Source organism: Pavona decussata, unplaced genomic scaffold (genome assembly GCF_977016875.1).
Source record: "Pavona decussata unplaced genomic scaffold, jaPavDecu1.1 SCAFFOLD_16, whole genome shotgun sequence".
Lineage (NCBI taxonomy): Eukaryota > Metazoa > Cnidaria > Anthozoa > Scleractinia > Agariciidae > Pavona > Pavona decussata.
Genome location: NW_028145439.1, coordinates 1897655 through 1919037, shown reverse-complemented (window position 1 = coordinate 1919037; position 21383 = coordinate 1897655). Strand labels below are relative to the sequence as shown.

Here is a 21383-nt window from a genome sequence, read left to right as displayed (position 1 = left end):
TACAGTGACCTAAAACTGTAAAAGTTGCAGAAAGTATGTTAATCGTTTCATTTACATGAAGGATAAAAAAGGAAAGAAATCGAAAAATAAATTTGGGTAAATGTGTCTCAAACACAGCAACGGATTCAATGGGCAATGGCATGTGCCAACCAAATGTTTTCAGATTATTCAGATAAAGGCAGAGAGTTTTGTGACACTACTTCTCAAAAGAAATCTCCCCACAGCAAAACACGATGAAGTGCAAATTAAAATTCAGAAGACTAAAAATACTTTTCACAGCTCACCTTTCCCGTTACAAGCATATTGTTCGCTGCAAAGTGTTGTAGACAGAGACCAAGCGTCTAGAAGGATATCAAGAACTTATCAATCATCAAAATATCAAATTGGTATCTGTTTAGCACAATGACAGCAACTGAACTCAGTGTTTCAGCTAGGACTTGCAAATGGTTTGTTCAAGCATCGTGTCAATTTTAACCCACATTTTTGCATAGCTAAATGTATACACATTTCTTCTATAATGTAGAGAATAGGTGGACTGATAGCCAGATAGATATTCAATCACGGCTGTTTTGTCAAGATTACAAAGCAGATTTGGTTTTCACAAAAACCATGGGTTAAAAATATAAAGCATTATCTAAAAACTACTAAGTACAAGACTAAAGTATGATAATATCGGTACAGATATGGAATAACATCAGTTCGTGTTTTGACAGACAGCACAAGACAGAACTCGCAATTAAAATCACATCATTAGGCAGTTAATTCCAGCGAAGGCGAAAATTTCTCTATAATTATCTGCTCTCGCTCTCACTAGTGCGATGTCCTCTTTTGATGTTCAAGGTTATAGAGGTGGGGTGTAATGTTTTGGGAAAAAAAAGAGATGATTTAAAATAGGAAGTCATTCCGTTAATTATTTTTAACATCATGAAAGCTTTTTTTTATTATCTATACACCTATCCTTTAGATCTGACCAGGCTAATTTGTTTAAGACATCCTTTATTCGAGACATTTATTCTCCACCTGAAATAATAATGTCCAGCCCGATATTGACTTTTTGGATGGATAGATGGATGGTTGGTCGGTTGGGGGGAGGAAGGAAAGGAGGAGGGTATGGTTGGATGAAGGGATGAACAATTCACATACTCTATTTAACTCAATGGGGGACTCAGAAACGTGATTAAGGTATTATTAAATTGATTATTATTTACTAGATTCCTTTTAGACATATTTAGCATTCGTATGATATTTTAACCATTACTGTAAAATTTTTATTGTAAATATTAGTATGTAATCATTACACAATTCAGCCTATGGGCTGCGATGTAATTTTAATAAACCTTACCTTACCTAATACTACTTGTATAAATTCTGCAACTAACCAACAACAATGAATCATTTCCTCAACCAGTAAAGCTTACCTCAACTAAATACTGCAAGGCAAGTTCACACAAGCTGTTTTCTTGCAAGTGTCGTATTATGTTCAACCCAGCAGCACTAGTCACCATTAAATATGAAGAAGCTTGATTATCCCCTTCACCGCTCTCATCCTCATTTGATTCTTTGAAAACACGACATTATTCAACATGTTACAATTTGGAAGGAAACTTAAACGAATCTGTGGACTTCAATAAATGCAAACGTAATAATCAAAGCATGGTCACCTTGGCAAAGCTGCCTTCTTCCTGCCACTCTAGATTGGTAAAATGGACCTTGCTGGTCAACTGTGGGACCTGTTGTAAAATCAAAGCCAGAATTAGAGTACAATTCTTTCAAAAAGTGGGCACAGTTGTTACAGAGGTACACTGCCATATGCAGTTGAGAATTCATACTGGAGGTAGCTTACTGTAAGAAAGGTGACATGGATACAAGCATTTTGGAGACATTAAGAAAAATTCACAAATAAGTCTTTCAGATCATATTGAAGCCATTGCTCCCGGACACCCTTGTTTCATTCTGTTGATTTTCTGTCCAAGAACCTGGGTAAAGGTTACCGTAATACAATATATCTTTCTACTGTTTGGTTACACAAAACTAAGGCATTTATAGATGTGGAAATACTTCACAGCAGGTCCTGTAAGTTGAGTTTTGCAGTTGCAAAATTTCTGTTCAATACATGCACCTACTGAGTTGAATTTCAGACTCTCCTAACAATGGAAGCAAAGGAATGAGAACGAGTGCCTCCACCAACGTGGCCTGGGTTCAAATATTGAATTTGAATTATAATCATATTTTGCTGGAGTTTGTAGTTGATTTTTATCCGGTATTGATGGGTTATTCTTTCAGTTTCTTTGATTTTCCTCCCCCCAAAATAATCAGCATTTCTGAATTCCAGTTTGATCTGGGATCTAAGCATTGTTACGTAAATTCCTCATTAAACAAACACAAGCAATTTATGTCTTTAGCTTAGTTAGGACATTTTTGTCAGAGCATCGCAATGTAAACCTCCAATGAATGAGGTGTATTTTTTCAAGTGATAATAATAATTACCCGGAACAGCAGCCATGCTGAGTTTAGCAGCCAATGGAAGAGCCACAAAAGAGTCCAACACTAGGCAATCTTCTTTAAATCTTTTCCCAAACATCCATTCGTTAAATGTGTCCTGATTAGAGCTGAAAGCATGAAATTGTGTCACTTACTATGTCATGTGAAATAGCAGCACATTGGCATTATATTTGGCATGTTACCCTACTCTTCTCCTCCTGCCATTAGGAGACAATTACCCGGCTATTTTTTGGTCTTCTGAGAGGAAGGGGAACCAGGGGGGAGATTTAACCCCCCTTCCCCCATCCTTAACTCCTCAAATATTTAAACCATTTAAGCACTGATATTTGTAAGGTGTGTACGTTCACAAATCTTTTCTTTGTAAGTGATCTCGCGTGGCAAGGAAATGATGACAAACGTTTCCAAAAATGCACCCTCTTGTATTCAAAATCTGGATTTCTTGTTGTAACTTACAGCAGGAAATGTGTGTTGAATGAGATTATAACACTTTCGTGGTTAACTTAGAGTGAATTGATCAGCAGTAGTTCCATGCGGCACATCCACAATGAACATTTGATGGCGTTTGCACGTTGTAGTCGTATTTCTTGCTCCTTGCGCACAGGAGATTTGGGGGGATTTTAGGTTTGTCTATACTCCCGTCCCTCTTTCCATAAAAATGGAGGGCTTAATAAGGATGCTATCGACCACAAAATCAGGTTTGGGAGGATACACGTTGCCTTGTTTGCCATTATATCCTTGTTATTGTGTACATTGTAGTGTCACCTACTCCCCATACTCTACAACAAACCAAGACATTAGAGGATGGAAAAGGAAAGCATATACTTCAGTTAAACATGCTGTCGAAAGTTTGGCAGCAATGCCTTGGACGTTATTGAAGAAAAAAACCTTTGAAATAGATCATAAAACGCTCTTTTGAGGTAGACGTCCTGATACTTAACAACAAAATGATTTACTGAGCGGATTATGACCTTGTTACCTTTGGGGAGTTGACTGTACTGAGAATCCATAGTCTCCACCCTCACACTGTGAGTAAACACTGTCTGTCAGACGGCAACACTTGCACAGCTCAGCACAGTCACACAGAAATTCTAAACATTGAAAATAGAAAGCTAAATAATGGGACCTTTTTATCAAAGCTACACATGCCTAGCTCGGACTCCCAGACGCGAGCAGCCAAGGCTGTTAAAACGAGCCAAACATTTACCCCATATCAGTTTCTTGGGTGTTATGGGCAACCAGACAACTGTTGGTCAACTCTAAGGTTTTAGAGATGCTTTTAGAGCAAATAACAAGAAGTGTGAAGAATACCCCTGAATTAAATTTAATTGCAAAACGTTGCAAACATTGTTTGCTTTTTGTTGTTAATAACTAAAATGGTCTTGACTTTGCTCAACATGCCAGACTAATGCATCGCAGTTTTAGAGTTCAAGTGAGACACTTTTGTTTCCAAAGTTACCCTTATTCAGTGTGCAAGAACAGGCAGAATCAAAGGGAAATTTTACCTTCTGAGCAGTGTGTACAGGCTTCACACAGAAGCTGGTGGATGGTATGTGTTACATCATAGATGTTCTTGTTCTTATCTGTTACCATAGGATGTCCTTCAGCTAGCTTCTCACAAATATTCAGAGCAACTTTGTACAAGGTATGGGCGGATGATTCACATGGAGCTGTCTCAATAAGCTCACTGATTAAAAACAAACAGCATCTCTGTGAGTATGAAATTGAGTTTTAGGGCTGGGTGCCAAACCAGGTTGACTGGTTAACTACGAGATTTGAACCCTTGAGGTCTAAAACAGTGCTTCAAGATTGCCCCATTTTGTTGTACAATGTTTTTCTGTTGCATTTGGGTATGCATGGAAGGGGAAACCAGGGGAGTCTGTTTACATGGTTGTGCATCCAGTCAACTAAATGTAAATGGGAGCAGGGATGGCAAAGTAGTGAGAGCACTCGCCTTCCACCAATGTGGCCTGGGTTCGATTCCCGGACTCAGCGTCATATGTGGGTTGAGTTTGTTGTTGGTTCTCGTCCCTGCTCCGAGGGTTTTTTTCTGGGTAGTCCGGTTTTCCTCCCTCCACAAAAACCAACATTCCAAATTCCAATTCAACCTGGAAAGAGTGGTAGAATAGCCACTCTGTGGATATGGCACTGAGATTCCCATTTATTTATTTATTATTTTATTTATGTACAGATAACACCAGAGTCACAAACTTCCCTTGCTATTATGCACTGGGGCCTGTTTCTCCTCTATATGAACTGGGAGCTGTTCATCGCATACTTAAAATATAAATCTGTATCCATTTATAGCTCACTATGAAACATATTTTTTCCGTCATTTTTTTCAGCTGGCGCTGGCAATTAAACTATAGTATCAAAATTACTTTGTTTTGTAGATTAGTTTATGCATTAGTGCAAAAAAATTGCACATTCCATCGTTTTGGCGTTGTGTTGAATATGAACTAAACTGAAAAAAGATTGAGAATAATATTGTTCAGCATGCATCAGTTACGTCGCATGTTTGTGAGTGCATCATGTTGGTGTACTTCCAGGAATAGTAGCAAATGAATATTTAAATCACATGTCTTTGGCAAGTAGGTAGCTAGCCTAACTAGCCTTTCAAGGTTTTCAAACACTTTTGTGCCAGGTTAGGTCTGCAAGGCGTTTGAGGTTGCACAGTAGTTATTTAATGAACAAAAATGGAAATGGCTGCCAGTTACTTAGGACACCAAAACATATTGACTGAGTTCAAGGAAGATAGTTTACACTAAAATAATAGTGTATTTTGACTCGCAATCTAGACAATTGTGATCCAGAATGTTATAATTCAGCTGCTTACTGCTAGGCTTACACAAGTGCCAAAGTTGAGTAGTTACACACCATCTGTAGCAAATGTTTAACCCGATAAAGACTAGCAGAAAGCAATGAGAATGACAAAACACCCAAACTATTGTGTGCTTCGTTGACAGCTACCTGCACATATCAAGAGCATGGGATACGTCTCCATTGGAAAGAGCCTCAGACATCAATTTCAGCCGCACCTCCTCTCTGGACATACCTACCAACTCACCAAGTCTGTATACACGAGAGAAATGACACAATCAGAAGCACCCAGGCTTCAAACGTGGCAGAGAGTAGGCAGAGACCCCTCCCCCCTCTAGCAGCATGTTTGCAGGCTACCCACCCAGAAAGAAAACTATATCCAACATTTGAGTGCTGGGCTAAGTTTGGGGTGGTGGGGGGTTTGAATTTTAGTGCCTGATTGTCAGGCGTGTGGCCATTACTCCAACCCTCGCTAGAAACTATTCCAGATGACTACAAATACACGATGCTTGGATCAGTACAGTGTAAAGTGCAGTTTGTTAGTGTTCACAGAGGTCACAAGAAGTCATCTTTAACATGAGCAGAATAGTACACCATCAGTTAAGGTGTTTTCACATACCCAGTTATTGCACTAACAGTCTTATTTAATGCTCTCTCGAGAAAGCCTTCCAACCCACTGTCAAGGTTCAATCGTACATAATTTTCGACCTTTGTGAATTAGTTTCTGGCGTAATAATTACCACATCCTAGGAAAAGGCTTGGACTTTCATAACATGTAGTTGCCTCGGTTTTCACCTGTAACTTGGTAGTTGTATGAATAGCCTTCTTGCAAAAATAGTTAACCAGATAATTTTGGCAAACAGACAGTTTCGTACCTGAATAATTTAGTCAAATTTACGTCTGTCATACCAATGTCACTCTTAAGAGAGTCCTTCTGTGGAAATATAAATAAAAATGGACTGAATACACAAAATACTATAACATGGTTGTATTACAGTGATACAAGACATTCCTAAGAACACTGTAAGAAGTAATTTGGGTCCATTATCACATCATATTAGTTTTATAATAAATAACAGCCAAGAAGGAAATCTTTTGGAGTAGCTGACTTTGGCTCCAGCAATTAATGACAGTACGTGCAGCAAAGCTCGACAGTAAACGGTATATATAAATGCTTCTAATTTCATATGAGTAACACTATCAATCCCACTGCACAGGCACAGTTAGGCCCTAATACTGTGGACTACAAGGCAGCAAGATTGCTGAGCTTCGATGCAAGCTACAAGCTGTGTACTCTACCCCTCATCTCTTTTAAGAACACCAATGTATGTAGATGGGGGAAACCAGACCTTTCATGATATGTGTTTAGTCCAACAGGGGCAGATGACAGGTAACCAATACAGAAACTCAAGCAAGTGATAACAAAGAAGGTTGTTAAAATCAATTTTACCTTAGGTGTGCATATTGACCAATACGGGTTGTATAGCCAACAACATGCCAAATACATGTCCAATTAAAATTAAAGCTGTTCACCACTGCAGAGTTAGTTGTAAGGATGTATGGACTTGAAAAACGAATTGTAACGTATTTCATGATGAAGTTGTCAAACAAATGTTGTTCCTTGAAAATAGTCCCTTAGATACCTATTTTTTAATTTTGTCATTGTCAGTATTGCGCTGTATTATAATGATAAGGCTTTGCCCCAGTTGTTCAAAAACCAGCAAACCGCAAGAAATACATTCTATCTACTGAATATATAGTGATTTGTTGTAACTCCGTCAGATGAGGTTATCCACTCTTTCCACAACTGGGGCCAGGCTTATAACCCACAATACTTCCTCGTGTAGCACTTAAAAATCTAACAGCCGGATGCTTGTTTCCACCAGTTACCTTTTCATCAAATTGATCATGATCCTTCTTTTCACTACAAGCTAAATACTTTTGAAGATATTGTTCAAATAACCCGTTCCTTACTCCAGGCATCTGGTACTCATCGATGGAAAGAGGCAAAAACAATGAAAATTCTCTCTGAAAAGAAACAGCAAACTACAGGATCAGAGGGATGCAGGAAGACAAAAGAGATACCAGCAGTAGAGTAACCAGGGGCTAGATTCGCGAAGGCATAAGCCCTCCTAAGTCCTACGTTTTGTCATTTTTCTTGACAAAAGCCTATTGTTAGTCCAACAATAGTCTATTGTTAAGAAACAATACTCAGAATACATCTTAACTCAGGAAGCCTTCGTGAATCTACATTCTTGGACAGAATAAAAAAAGAAATTTACTCCCCCCTCCCCCAAAAATCAATGATGAATCCACACGCAAAGCAAGACGCGCCATTTTTCCATGATTGAAATGGTGGGAGGGGAGGGGGGAGGGGTGGTGTTAATTGTTTATTTGATTGTCCAAGATTGTAGCCCCACAATACCTTTTACTATGAAACAAGATTTTATAGCGCGATAAGAGAGAAAAATGGCCAGTAGCAAGTCTGGTGATGTTGTAGGCAAATGGTATTCGCATGAACCAAGTAAATGACCTACTTGACCAGGAGTTTCCCAGTAGGTCAGTGGGTAGAATATGCAACTGGTGTATGGACGTTGGTGGGTTCGATTCCCAACCAACACTCAGATAGTTTCTTCACAAGACTTGACGAACCTCACATTTGGCTCAAACAGTATTCAGTTTGTGGAGAGAATAGAACAAAGAATAAATTCTACGTCATGGTGATCATAACCATGACTTTCTGCACGCAGGTCATATGCTATGACCACTGCGCTACTGGGAGATCCTGGTCAGTAATAAGTGAAGAATTAGAATCAGTAAGGAGACAAATCTTAGTTTGCCTTATACGACCATATAGCTGCATCTGGAGGAGGATTGACCACGGGCCAAAGAATGTTGTTTTCAATTATAGACATTTAAGAAAACCTGGACAGACGTCTTCTTCAGCATCAAGAGAATGGGGCATCATCGGTGAAGATGTTTACGATACCAGGTTATTGCCTTAATTGGCCAGCTAATTTGCCATGTTATCAAACTTGCGATGTAATCAGTGTTTTGAAGGGTACAAGAAACGATTAGCCATTTGGGGTTGTGTAGAAAGGCTTACCTGGAAGGCGGATATCATTTGCAGAGAAGAAAGATATTCATCCACGTCAATAAGTGATGACAGATCTAAACGAAATGGACAGAACATTTAACTACAAGTGACAAACAAAGTATAAAAACATTTAGATTGTGTTTCATAATGAACATGACGCAGATAACCTTGATGATGTTGACAATGGTAGTGACAAATTTGATGAGGATGATGCTGCTGACAATGACGTATTAATGGGGATTGTGGTGGTGATAGTGATGATGATGGTGGTGGTGGTGGTGGTGATAGCTTAGGTCATGTGCTGACGATAGTGAAAAATGGTGATGGCAGCGATGATAACGGGGATTGAAGGTAACGATGATGAAGGGGAGTTAGTGAGGCCTCATGGTTAGGCACTGGACTCGTATTTTAAGTTTTATTCATAAGAACATTGTAAATATTTTCTCTTTTAGTTTAGTAACAGATAAAGAGCCACCACGTGAAAACCCTGTTGATAAACCAATTGCTTGCTTGCTAATCCGGAGTTCAGGCTTAATAAAATCAGGAGTGAAAAATTTCAAGCAACCTACCATGCCTTTTCATGAACTTTAAAACTGCAACTCCTGCTTCTGTTGCAACTAACTTCTCTGAATTACATTCCTGAAGGTTGTAAATAAAACAAACATTATTGAACCTGAGCGTATATCCTTCCATGCCTAAATTTAAACTTTCCCTTTCCAAAACAATGTTCGCTCTACCCCAGTTAAAGAAACAAGCTTCACTGAGCTGAGCTATAATCTACAATCCGAGGAGAAAAGAGGTGGTCGTTTCATTGAAATAGTTAAGTTAGTTGAGATGTTAAAAGCAGCCGGGCAAAGTTGTATTCACAGATGGCACAATTTGCCTGGTGGCTGGCCCTTAATGAACTACTGTATATTGATCCCAAGTTCAGTGTTACCAATTATGCAGTCAAAACACATGTTTAACAATTCGTAAACTATAGAGTGAAAAGCAATTCCATGGTATGGCAAGATTCTTGGTCGAACCTGTACAATGTAGCACTTGCCACGGGATGTTGCCAGTAAGTGTTAGATGTCGAGCACTTCAGTAGATAGGTATGAGCCTTGTGGCCATAGGCCATGCACTTCAACATTATGGGTAAGAACAAAACTGCAACAGCTGCTGCCATTTCTGGTGAGAACCATGCATGACGACTATGTTTAGAGACAAATAGAGAGATAAAATCAATCTAACCTGTTCATCAGTTTCTTCTTTCTCTAAAATTGTACAGAGCCATGTTACCAACTCATGAGCGTACCGTTCTGCCTGGCGCAATGAAAGGGACTGGAGCAATTCTAAACATGCTGGAATCTAAAACGAAAACAAATTCTGTGTGGCTCATTGTTATTAAAAACCTTAAAGCAAAAAAACACTGAAATAAATGTTGTTCGGCAACTTTCAAAGCTGATGTCTACTACACCAGTTGCATTTCTCAGAATATACTTACAACACCTTTTTTCTAAAATGTCTCTGCTTTCCACCTCCACAATAAATGCTTTTTATGATTTGTACACACCTTTAATTGCAACGCGCAACAATTTGCCTTCAAAATATCAAGACTGATGATTTAATTGTCAAAGTATTTGGTGAGAACGACTAAGTACGTACCTTGTTTTCAATACATAACTTCTGGAGTCGAACAGCATAAGCCTCATCTTCAGTGACATGACTGAAAGATGTTACAACCTGCAAAAGTAATAAAAACAACAAGTTTGATATAAGAATTTATTTGGAAAACAATCTACGTGGACTTGAGATAGCAACTGTCAGTTAGGACACCAAGACCAAGATATCATACAAGTATCGTCTCAGAAACACACATGAGATTGCTTATTGCCACATAAAAATAAAATAATTTAAAAGTAAAAGTAAAGTAAAGCGAATTTATTTATACACGGCTATATTTCAAGCTAGAAGCTTGTGGGGCCGTGTAATCAAGCAAATATTTACACAGAACAGAAACTCTTTAAAAATCTCAACTGGCAGGGAGGCTTACCAGTTGGCTATTTACAAAGCATGGCCGAGGATTTACTGTAAGTCGCATGAAATTTTAATGCCATGTACAATTCATCAAATACCTTCAACGCATCTTCCATCACAGTGGGTTGGTCCCTTGTTAAAATGTACCTCACTATTGCCTAGAATACAATATGGAACGAGGCAAAAACATTTTCAAACTGAAGTGAAACAATGACATGATTAATGATTTTACTTCACTAAGAAATAAAATAATTGAGTCGCTACTTCAGGGTTCATTCTAGAGTGTGGTAGGATTACCACAAATAAAAATATAGTGGTACATAAAACTAATGTACACAAGTGGGTCAAACATGGTGCAGAACTGGCACCAACAGGAAGGCTATGTTCCTAGTACAAAGAAGGCGGACATTTGAATAGTGTTTTTAAACATGGTCATATTTGTAATTGCTCTGGACTACACACCTGAAAACGCTGCAAAACAAATTTATTCTGCCATCAGAGCAACTTATAAAAAAAGCTCCACATCTCAAACTATTAACCTTATTCTCCCTTGTTTTAACAATAAATTAAAATAAATTTTTTTAAGTGAAGTTAGTTCTCTGTGAGAAGTTTAAATATCTTACACTCCCGAACTTGCTGACATTGTGCAATTGCATACATGTACTTTCTGATATGATAGCAGAGCTCTGGGTGCCAAAAGCACGTGCGAGGAACACCGAAGGTAACAAAAGTTTGTAACCCATCAATGCCAGAAATTTTGGTATTGGTAATGACGTCACTTCCGTCCAACCGTCCGTACGCCACCCCCACACGTAAGCTAATGTGAATAAGAAACTCAACTTTACCCTGTGCTGCAACTCGTGTTTTTCTCGGCGGGAAGTTGCATAGCCAAGGTCACAATAACCGGAATGCACGGAAAATCTTGAAGTGAACTCATTTTACTCTGATCCGGTGCAACGAAAAGTGGAATTATTTCTCTTAAAGGCAAACTTTTTGCTCACTTCACATTGTACAACGAATGAATAACTCAGCAATGGCATAAAAAAATAGGTTGTTCTCCAAAGTACGGGTATTCATTTGGTTTTGTTGCCAAAACTTTGCTGGTTTCCTCTTTTTCTTGCAGTGTTGACACGTCATTTAACTTCAGCTTAACAATATTGCAAAACAGCAGAGCAGCTTTTTTGAGCTCAGTTTCTACAGATATTTTTCATTATTTCCCTAGGAGTTTTATTTTATAATCTCGTTCCATTTTACTTCATTTAAGAAAATTTGATTCTTAGCTTAAATAGTCAAACAAACGCCTCACAACACTGTATCATTGGCATCATTATCACGGTGGTTAAAATAAAACAGTTTTTAGTGTTTATTATCACGGTGGTTAAAATAAAACAGTTTTTGGTGGTTTTAATCACGGTGGTTTAAATAAAACAGTTTTTGGTGGTTATTATCATAGTGGTTAAAATAAAACAGTTTTTGGCGGTTATAACTAAGGTGGTTAAAATAAAACAGTTTTTGGTGGTTATAATCGTGGTGGTCAAAATAAAACAGTTTTTGGTGGTTATAATCACGGTGGTTAACAGTTTTTGGTGGTTATTATCATAGTGGTTAAAATAAAACAGTTCTTGGCGGTTATAACTAATGTGGTTAAAATAAAACAGTTTTTGGTGGTTATAATCATGGTGGTTAAAATAAAACAGTTTTTGGTGGTTATAATCCCGGTGGTTAAAATAAAACAGTTTTTGGTGGTTATTATCACGGTGGTTAAAATACAACAGTTTTTGGTGGTTCTAATAATGGTGATTAAAATAAAAAAGTTTTTGGTGGTTATAATCACGGTGGTCAAAATAAAACAGTTTTTGGTGGTTATAATCACAGTGGTTAAAATAAAACAGTTTTTGGTGGTTATTATCATAGTGGTTAAAATAAAACAGTTTTTGGTGGTTAGAATCACGGTGGTTAAAATAAAACAGTTTTTGGTGGTTATTAGCACGGTGGTTAAAATACAACAGTTTTTGGTGGTTATTAGCACGGTGGTTAAAATAAAACAGTTTTTGGTGGTTATAATCACGGTGGTTAAAATGAAACAGTTTTTGGTGGTTATAACTAAGGTGGTTAAAATAAAACAGTTTTTGGTGGCTATTATGACCGTGGTTAAAATAAAGCAGTTATTATGATAAGCTATCTACAGGAAAAAGCACGTTTTCCATTTTTTGTTCTTCTACTTATTCATTAGTGGGTCGAACACCTTGTCAGTCCTTCCTTGTCAGTACGAACTGATTGCCTTCTTTTATGATAACTTTAATTCAATTTTTTAATTTAATTGTAATTTTGGTGATTCCCATGAAATAAAAGATGTCGTGAAAATTTTCTCAATTTTTCTGTGATTCTTTATGTGATGTTTCGAGAAATGTAATAAAAATGATAGGTCACCATGCCTGGGAACGAGCTACAATCCACACAGTTTACCCTCATAATCACTTGCAATATTCGGTTTCAATAATGAGTTTATTTGATCAGTTATTGCCATGTCTGGTGGTAATAGAAGTTACATAGATAAAGCAGAACTTAGAATAGAAAAAGGTTACTAGCGTGCAAGTTCTCAGTATCACTATTTTATGCTTTGAGTGGTGGGCAAGCTCGTACTTCTGGCAATAACACGTTTTTCTGTTGACATTTTTTTCTTAAAATTTTTAAACATAAAGAGGATATTAATAATAGGTAAGTTAAAATAATCGTTAAAAACGATAGGTCACTATGCTCGTTAAGGAGAAAATAGCCATTTAGTTATGGGCTGGGCTAAGCCTCAAGGAAAACAAACCATGGTTTGAAGTGTGACGTAAGAAATTATGTGCAGTAAGAATGCGCAATGCAATTCAATGGAACCACGTTAATTTCTTTTTGTGTATATATAACTAGTTGGTTGAGACTATCTATAACATATTAGGTGGTTTATTATTATGTTACATGAAATCAAATCAAATAGAATCAATTTCTAGAATGAACCCTGCTAGCTGACTCCTGTTTTCCTTACCTTTGCTTTCGAGGCATATGACACATGGAAGCTTCTCATTCCATATCGAGACAGCATCTTTTTTAGTTCAACTAGTCGATACTGTTCTTTAAGGTTCAGGTCACTGTTAAGGTAAAAGATATGTGAGTATCCATGCAAAAATATAATAATATAATAAATCAGAAAATCGTGCCAAACATGTTTGCATTATTTGCCTTTGTTGTCATCAAAATTGAGAAGCTTTTCAATACTGAAACAACGTCCAGTGTGATCACCTAGGTAAGCTATCAGTGGTTAGCTCGTTAGCCCTTTGATGATTGCAGTTTTGATTTGAAGAGTTGAAGGATTGGTTATTTGAGCTGGCTTGGTGTCTCCATTGTTGTGTAATGTTTAAGAAACGTAACTCTCTACCCCAGTGTAAAAATGAGCATTGGCAAACTTGTGGACCCCCTTCATAATGCTGGAGGTAACCATGCGATGGACTAGCATCCCAACCCATCCCCTGTATGGTGCCTACTAATTCCAAAGTATTTTTGTGTAGTTTATCTTAGCAAGGGCTACTGAAATCCAAAAGGAAAATTGGGGGAAACCACGCATTTTTTAGAAATAATTAAGGAACAATTGCTCTAAAAGCAGTAAAATAGCAATGTATGGTGACTTTTTTCCAAATTGAAGCTTTAGTATCTCTGCAAAAAATGCATGGTTACCCCCAATTTTCTTAAAGGGACAGTATCACGCTATTTTTAGTAACACATTGAAAATCGGAAAGACGCTATTCGGTTGATAACAGCCAAAATATAATGACAAAATTCCATTAAAAGGCTATCAGAATGCAAAGCAACTATCCACAGATATTTTCGCCGGCTGATGACAAAGATAGAGAGGGGTTCAAATTATTTCGCTGTTGTAACGCACTAAAAATCGCCGGTTGTACTATATTTTGGTTCAACCTTTCGTTTAGAGAATCACTATTAATATTTCTTTAAATTAGCGATTGAGAAATTAAGTAACACAGTGTTACAAGTTTAAAGTTAGTGAATTTTGGCCAAAAATCATGATATCTCCCATCGATCTCCCATGATACTGCCCCTTTAAGTACGTAAATTATGATCATCCCGGTGAGTGTAGTCCTGAGAAGGACTGTTGTGGTGACTTTGACTGACGTTTCGACAACCTGAGCGGAAGCCATCTTCAGAGTCAAGTGAATTGTGGAACGTTAGTAGTTGGTATATATGTTTCTGGTTGTTAACCTGATTGGTCAACGTAGTCGAGATGTTATTGGTCGTTTGTCAGTAAGCCGTGATGTTATTGGCTGTGAAGACTGTAAAAAGCGATTGGTGTGTTTCAATCCGTCTTTTGAAAGTGAGAAGTGATCGAATCTATATGAATCATTTCATTCTATATGAATCATTTCATATACTTTACATCAATCCGTCTTTTGTAAGTCAAAAAGTACGTGGGTCTATTGTTAGTAAAATGTCTATTGTGTGTCTGTTTCGTTGTTATTGTCAATAAGTTTCCAATTTTTCCAAATTCCGCAATTTTGTTTGGATACCAGAAGCACTTGCTAAGTTCTGATTTCTCTGCATAGTTTTAAACCACGAATAAATATCCCTGTGTCAGTAGGCATCACCCATAGGAAACCAGAGTATCTCAAGATGCGTAGAACGTATGTGCAGTAACAAAAGTAGGCACCGTCCTTAACAGAAACCAAAGTTGAGCACTGGCTGCTTGAGTTGCCAGTGGCCCAAAACAACCAAACCTTTACCTATTGATTAATTATGCCAGTCTTAGGGAAGCGGTTGGTACCGTGAGTCGCTCAAGAGAAAAAAAATTTCCTGGTAATAAATTACCAGGGTCATAAGGGGTCATTCATGTATGTGGAATAGTAAGTCTCAGTGAGAATATTCAGCAACATGTGCAAATATGAAGCCATATTGGACTTACCAAAATGATAACTTAAGAGAAAGAACAATGTCAGGTTCTTCAACTGAATTATATAAACGCCCAGTTATAATAATAAAAAAAAAGTTTCAAAGTTTCCAAAAGTGCAATGGGTCTGTTGCAGGCTTTTCCAGAAGTAACTCAGACACTGGAAATGAAAAGAACTAGAAAAACGGCTTTAGGAGAGATTTCCCATCCCCACTGCCAGTCTTTCTCCCCATTCTCCCTCCATGCCTCTCCAAAACACAGTGAGAGCTGCCTGCAGAGGGGCCTAGCATTGGCATTTGTTCAGTACTACTGAACAGCTTTTGATAGCTAAAAGTATTACTCACTCAGGATGAGCTGCCATGAACTCCGTAACTAGTTTCTCAACACTCTCGCTCCAAGGTATCATAGCGTGCCGCATAACCTCCAAAGTAGCTTTACAACGAACCTGAAAAAAATTTACCATTCATTTTACTTCCAGGAACACCTTGGACGTAGGTAAAAATCATCGAGGAAAAAAAATGCAATATTACCTTACTTTAAAATGAGGTGGCCGTTATAGTTGAAGCCTTTGCATCCTCTTACAAACAAGATCACAAAGCACCTCTGTATTCTAAGGTTACGTTCGATTCACCATATTCCAGAATAAGAATAAGCGGAATAGCTGCTAGATTTCTCTTTCAAAGTAAATTTGGGACGACATTTCTGCAAGCTTTCACTGACAGATGATAATTTAAGAGCAATTTGGTACATCAGTAACTCGAAAAACCTCTTATGAGGGATTTCTTGTCATCATAGATGTATTCCTATCCCAGAATAGGGTCAATCAAACACACCTTAAATATGCTTTAAACGTTGAAACGGTTCCTCACTTTGCAAAGAAAGTTATTTTCTTACCTCTTTATCTTTGATGCAAGAAATTACTGCAATAACTCTTGCCTCCCATAGTGAGTTTGAAAGTGCTGAATAGGCACCAGCACTCCTATTAAACAGGTCCTAACAAAACAATGCACAGATAAGTAAATAATGGTGCAATTTTATAGCTTTTGGGTGATTACGAGGGAATCATCTTAAGGCTGGTATGCAGAAGGACACTGTTTGATTGTGAACCCTTGTGATTTCCTGGAGTCGTGTAATGTAGGTTCTAGCTTTTCATAATGCATAATGTTGTTTTGTTACAATTCAAATGGTAGTTATCGATCAGATTTTTTTTCTAAATTTATAAGGTAAAAGGCCAGTACAAGGCACTGGTCATTACTATAAATTATGCAAACTCTTACAAATTTAGCCTTGGGCCAAAAAGGAAAAGATAAAAACAGATCAAAGTTTAGTACACAAAATTCACAGTGCATGGAAAGTCTGGGTAAGTTTGAGCCGTGTTAACATTCCTTGCACTAATACTTGAAATACACCCCTTTTGCCTGAAGTCCCTCTATTATGACATACTGAATATAGTATGCATAACTGTTTATATTACATAATAAAATAATATAAAAATGTTACACCGGTTAAAAGGTTATAAAAAGATCTTAATGTCCCAAGTTTCGGCTACTTGCATAAGCCTTCTTCAGGGGTAATAAAATACAAGCGAAGTGACAAGTTCATTTAAGATCGCGTAGTTGCTAGTAAAAACGGAATATATTAGAGAGTTAGTTTTATTGTCCAATAAAGTCAAGGCCCTGTATTCTTGGGGCAGGTACGCGATTGAGTGGATCTTTGCACGTGTTGATTTCCCATGCTTCCAAAAGGCGTCGGAGGTATGTATTGTCGTGTTTATATTACATTTTGAAGCTGTGGCTGGCTACATGTTCATGAAGAAGCCCATTGTCCCATTTTCTCGTCTTTACCTCTATGTACTGCAGTAGCATGGTGTCCCTATCAAGGCTATGGTGTACCATGTATGGAGCAATGTACTTGGCAATGGCATTAGGTACGAGCTCTGCAGCTACAACACGGTCAAGCAATCGAAACACAATGGTAGCTGTGGTCTCCTAAAAGCCAGAGCAGAAACAAACAAAATTAAGCCAGAAATTTTTCATTGGAGGTGTTGATCAAACCCTAAGCAATCTCTTTGAGGAGTTGAAACAAGAATAAAATGGTAGAAGTTTTATTTGCTTTCTGAAGCTAATGACAATTTTGCAAGCAGTACTGTTTAAATAAAAGGAATAAATTTACATTTTAATTGTAATAATGTATTATTAGAGCCGGAGGGCTAGGTTAACTGAAAAGGTTTCTAGTTAGCCCCCAGCCTCTTAAGTTCAACTTTTAATACAGGTAAAGAAATATGCTACAAAGAGTTTGACTAGAGTTTGACCAGAAGAATATGCTACAAAGAGTTTGGTAGTTCAAGGAAATGGTGATGACTCTGTTATTACTTTAATGTGCATATGTGTGAGCTGACCAGCACGTAAACGGCACAGTTTCCTGATCGTAAGTGACTTTTGGATTAACTTTCTGATGTACGTTTAGAACTTATTAACTTACTGACTTACTGACTGACTGACTGACTGACTGACTGACTGACTGACTGACTGACTGACTGACTGGCTGACTGATTGATTGAATGAGCCACAAACAAAATACATAGACTTATTTGTTACCATACTTTTGGCAAGGAAACCTACAAAAAACACAGGGCTTATTAACACTTAGGTTCCCTCACAAATTACGAGATTGAATGGTTCTAGCTATATTGCTGTTATGTCATTAGTTTTCTTTAGACAATGTCAGTTACATCATATCTTAGCGTAAAAATTGCTGACTGTGACAGGGATTTTAAGTTGACATCCTCAAAATTTCGCTGAAGTTACTTGTACTTCTTGAATACAATCAAAGTGATTACACAACTTTGCAAATTACAAAACCCGAAAAAATAAGGTCTGGAGAGGAGTAGGCAGGTTAAAAGACAGATAAACCACAACAGTTTTGATTTTTAAAAGCATGTTTCAACATTTAAACACTTATGGAAACTTGACTGTAGACCATCGCTGCACTCTTTGCATTGACCTACCTCAGTCTATTCCCTTCTTTCGGTGACCATTGTCAAACCCAATTATTTTAAACATTTGCTTAGTTTGTAGTAAACTAAACGGTAAAACAAACAGTACCTGAGAAAATTCTGCCAGGGTAATTTTACAGCAGTACTTGTTGTGCAGATCAACAAGATCAGATAGCTGCTGCACCAAGTTCATCAAGCTTGCTAATTCATCTTCAGTGTTCTACAGAAAGAAAATCACGGATTTGAAACACTGTCAGTAAAAAAAAGGACATTATAAATATCACCTATGCACAAAACAGCTAAACCAATGACCATCCTCTAAGACATATCCTCTAAAACTGTGGGATACATTTATATAAACCAAACGGCATAACAAGTCCAAACAAAGTTACCAGTATGTAGTAAGCAAGAAGGTAGGCAAGTGACGTTGGTACTATACACCTACATTCAACTGTAGTGAGTAGAAGTCTACGATAACACATATACAGTTTACTTTATGGACAACAACTCCAAAGTTTTTGGATCTAAACAAGGTAAAAAAATGTAGTAACACGCGGAATTTCAATCCATACCATGTTGTTTGAGCAATCATTTAAAAGAGCTCTTGCTGTTGCAGGAAGTCCACAGACCTAAAAAAAAAACCAAGTAGATGCATAACAGAGAAAATGATTATCAAGTGTTGGTTGGTCCTATCATACGCCACACCACGGAAACAAAGCCTGCATTTGTTATAGCAGACAATGATATCTGAGACAATTTTAAAATACTTCTTGGGACATTTTATTCCAAATACCCTTGAATCTGTCGAATTACACAAACTAACCTGGTCAACAAACTGTCCTGGTGTGGCAAGCCCTCTTCCTAAAGCACTCCCTGATACACTTTTTGACGCCGACAAAAGAACACTAGCAAGTTGCAAAGCATTCTGTGGCCAACCATCCTGAGAGAAATGCATGTTTAAAATTATTCTATCCATTTCAAACAGTCTATATCATAACATGTACGGCATGAAGATTCCCTGCATTCTTGTTTGGAGACCACAACCCAACCTCCACTTTGAAGCATGTACAGAACCCAAGTTGGAAAGGATGACATTCTCACTAATTTCTGCTTCAATGCAGCATTTGAACAATAAAATTAAACAAACCGTGACCGTAAGTTTTCTATTGACAAGGACACTGCTGTGTCCAACCATTTTGCCACTTCGGTCCAACAGTGCCAAGCTCAAGACAGTTTCTTGTTCATCCATGAAAGGATAGTTATTGGTATAGAAAAATTGCCCAGCATTTTTGGATACTGTCAGAGATAGGAAAATTTTGATTGGCCATTGTCTGATGACTGGTTGCTATTTGCATGTCTAACCTTGCTCCCACCAGCGTTTAAGCTGTTCTTTCAGGTGGCACAGATATGACGATTGTGGTCCATGGCAGATCTGGCCCTGGTTGTTCAAAAAGCAGGTAACTTTATCCAGTGGATAATTCACTATCCAGTCAAAAAGTGTATTGGTTGGAGTACATTTTGTCTGGGGATAGCAATTTATCCACTAGATAAAGTTATCCGTTCTTTGAGCAACTGGGGCCAGAATGAAACTCTTTTCCAAGAAAGCTGTCTGACTGTAACACAACCAGACAGTCCACCCAGAGGTAGAAAAAGAGCACAACATACTGTTTCCAGACAAATTTGTGCAAAAGTTTCATGTTGTTTGGTCAAATATTAAAAACATTATAAACATTTAAAGTTGCCGTGGACAGAATATTGCCCCCAACCCCCACCGCACCCCAGTCTACATAAAGTTAAAGTGTGTGAGGTCAACTGAAACCTGTTGGTGTGTGCTTGTGGTGTTGTTAATGTTCTTCTGTATTTGATACATGTAATTCGGTGAGTTTTTTTGTTTTAAACTTGAGCAGCTTTAGTAGGAGTGGAACAAGTCACAACAGAAAAAAGAATCCAGTCACATAAAACTGCTGCTGACCTTCTCTGAAAGTTCCATGTTTCTTGCTCTGTGTTCCAGCCAACTAGCCAACATCCTCTAAATATAAGCAAAAGGAGAAGACAAGTTGTGTAGCCGCTTTATCTACATTTCTTGTTGAATTTAAGCATCCTTTACCGTCTCTGTAAATATCGTTTTTATTAATTTCTATCCTTGGGTTCTCACAACACCTTTTCCATCTATGTGATATAATGAGGTTATAAGATCTACAAAAGTTGTGTAGCGGCGTTATCTACATTTCTTGTTGAATGCATAATTTAAGCATCCTTACTGTCTCTGTAAAAACCATTTTTACCATTTCTATTCCTGGGTTCTTACAACATCTTCTCCTTCTATGTGATATGAGGTTATAAGATCTAGAATAGTGTGGTTTAGAAAATGACCAGGCTTGGTACGTTTCTCAAATGTCATAAATCTGACATTTTAGCAGGCTTCAAAGGGACTTAAACATTTCACCAACATAATACACTCAGTGTCATCTCAGCTACGAAGTCCAATATTTTCAGATCAAGTTTTGGGAAAGGCCTGGATAGCAGCAGCAGGCAAGTTAAAAGTTCTAGAAATACGTCAGGAGTTTTGATTTTTAAAGACATCTTTTGAAACACGTCATTCAAAACTGCTGTCATTTTTCTTACATTTTTGGGAACTAATATATCTGTTATAGAAATTCAGAATGCGACGTTGTTTGTGTGACTGAAATCATGAAATGTAACTGGTTCATGCTGATTTCACCTACCAGTCCTTGTGGCAAGACCTTACTGACAAATGGAACAAGGTCATCTTGCAGCCAGGGAATGATGGCTGATGATGGTAAACCTTGAGAAATTGAACCAAGTAGGGATTCCAGCTTTTCTTCAGTGAACTGGGGTACAAATTGACTCTGCCACCAAAACAGACACATTAAAATTATCAGAATATTCGAAAACAGGACACTGAATCCTTGCTTTTAATATTGGCGTGGTATGCTAAAGAATGGTCCCAAACAGGTTGGAACACCAAACGTTTGACTTCACACTTAGAA

At 37.7% G+C, this 21383-nt stretch overlaps 1 protein-coding gene across 1 annotated transcript in view; it reads right to left on the bottom strand.

Annotated features, from left to right (window-relative positions):
* Nucleotides 1-21383, bottom strand: part of LOC146487283 (kinetochore-associated protein 1-like) — a 79758-nt gene that overhangs the window by 27699 nt on the left and 30676 nt on the right. Inside the window, exons 22-44 of the mRNA XM_085086765.1 lie at nucleotides 21099-21242; nucleotides 20345-20401; nucleotides 19196-19312; nucleotides 18945-19001; nucleotides 18482-18592; nucleotides 17222-17365; nucleotides 16272-16370; nucleotides 15722-15822; nucleotides 13467-13569; nucleotides 10534-10593; nucleotides 10064-10141; nucleotides 9650-9766; nucleotides 8986-9055; nucleotides 8426-8490; nucleotides 7210-7347; nucleotides 6195-6253; nucleotides 5470-5571; nucleotides 4005-4186; nucleotides 3479-3590; nucleotides 2488-2609; nucleotides 1662-1730; nucleotides 1419-1558; nucleotides 285-341 (exon numbers count right to left, since the gene is read on the bottom strand). Of these exons, the coding sequence (XP_084942891.1) occupies nucleotides 285-341; nucleotides 1419-1558; nucleotides 1662-1730; nucleotides 2488-2609; nucleotides 3479-3590; nucleotides 4005-4186; nucleotides 5470-5571; nucleotides 6195-6253; nucleotides 7210-7347; nucleotides 8426-8490; nucleotides 8986-9055; nucleotides 9650-9766; nucleotides 10064-10141; nucleotides 10534-10593; nucleotides 13467-13569; nucleotides 15722-15822; nucleotides 16272-16370; nucleotides 17222-17365; nucleotides 18482-18592; nucleotides 18945-19001; nucleotides 19196-19312; nucleotides 20345-20401; nucleotides 21099-21242 (2304 nt within the window). The remainder of the gene's footprint in view (nucleotides 1-284; nucleotides 342-1418; nucleotides 1559-1661; nucleotides 1731-2487; nucleotides 2610-3478; nucleotides 3591-4004; nucleotides 4187-5469; nucleotides 5572-6194; nucleotides 6254-7209; nucleotides 7348-8425; nucleotides 8491-8985; nucleotides 9056-9649; nucleotides 9767-10063; nucleotides 10142-10533; nucleotides 10594-13466; nucleotides 13570-15721; nucleotides 15823-16271; nucleotides 16371-17221; nucleotides 17366-18481; nucleotides 18593-18944; nucleotides 19002-19195; nucleotides 19313-20344; nucleotides 20402-21098; nucleotides 21243-21383) is intronic.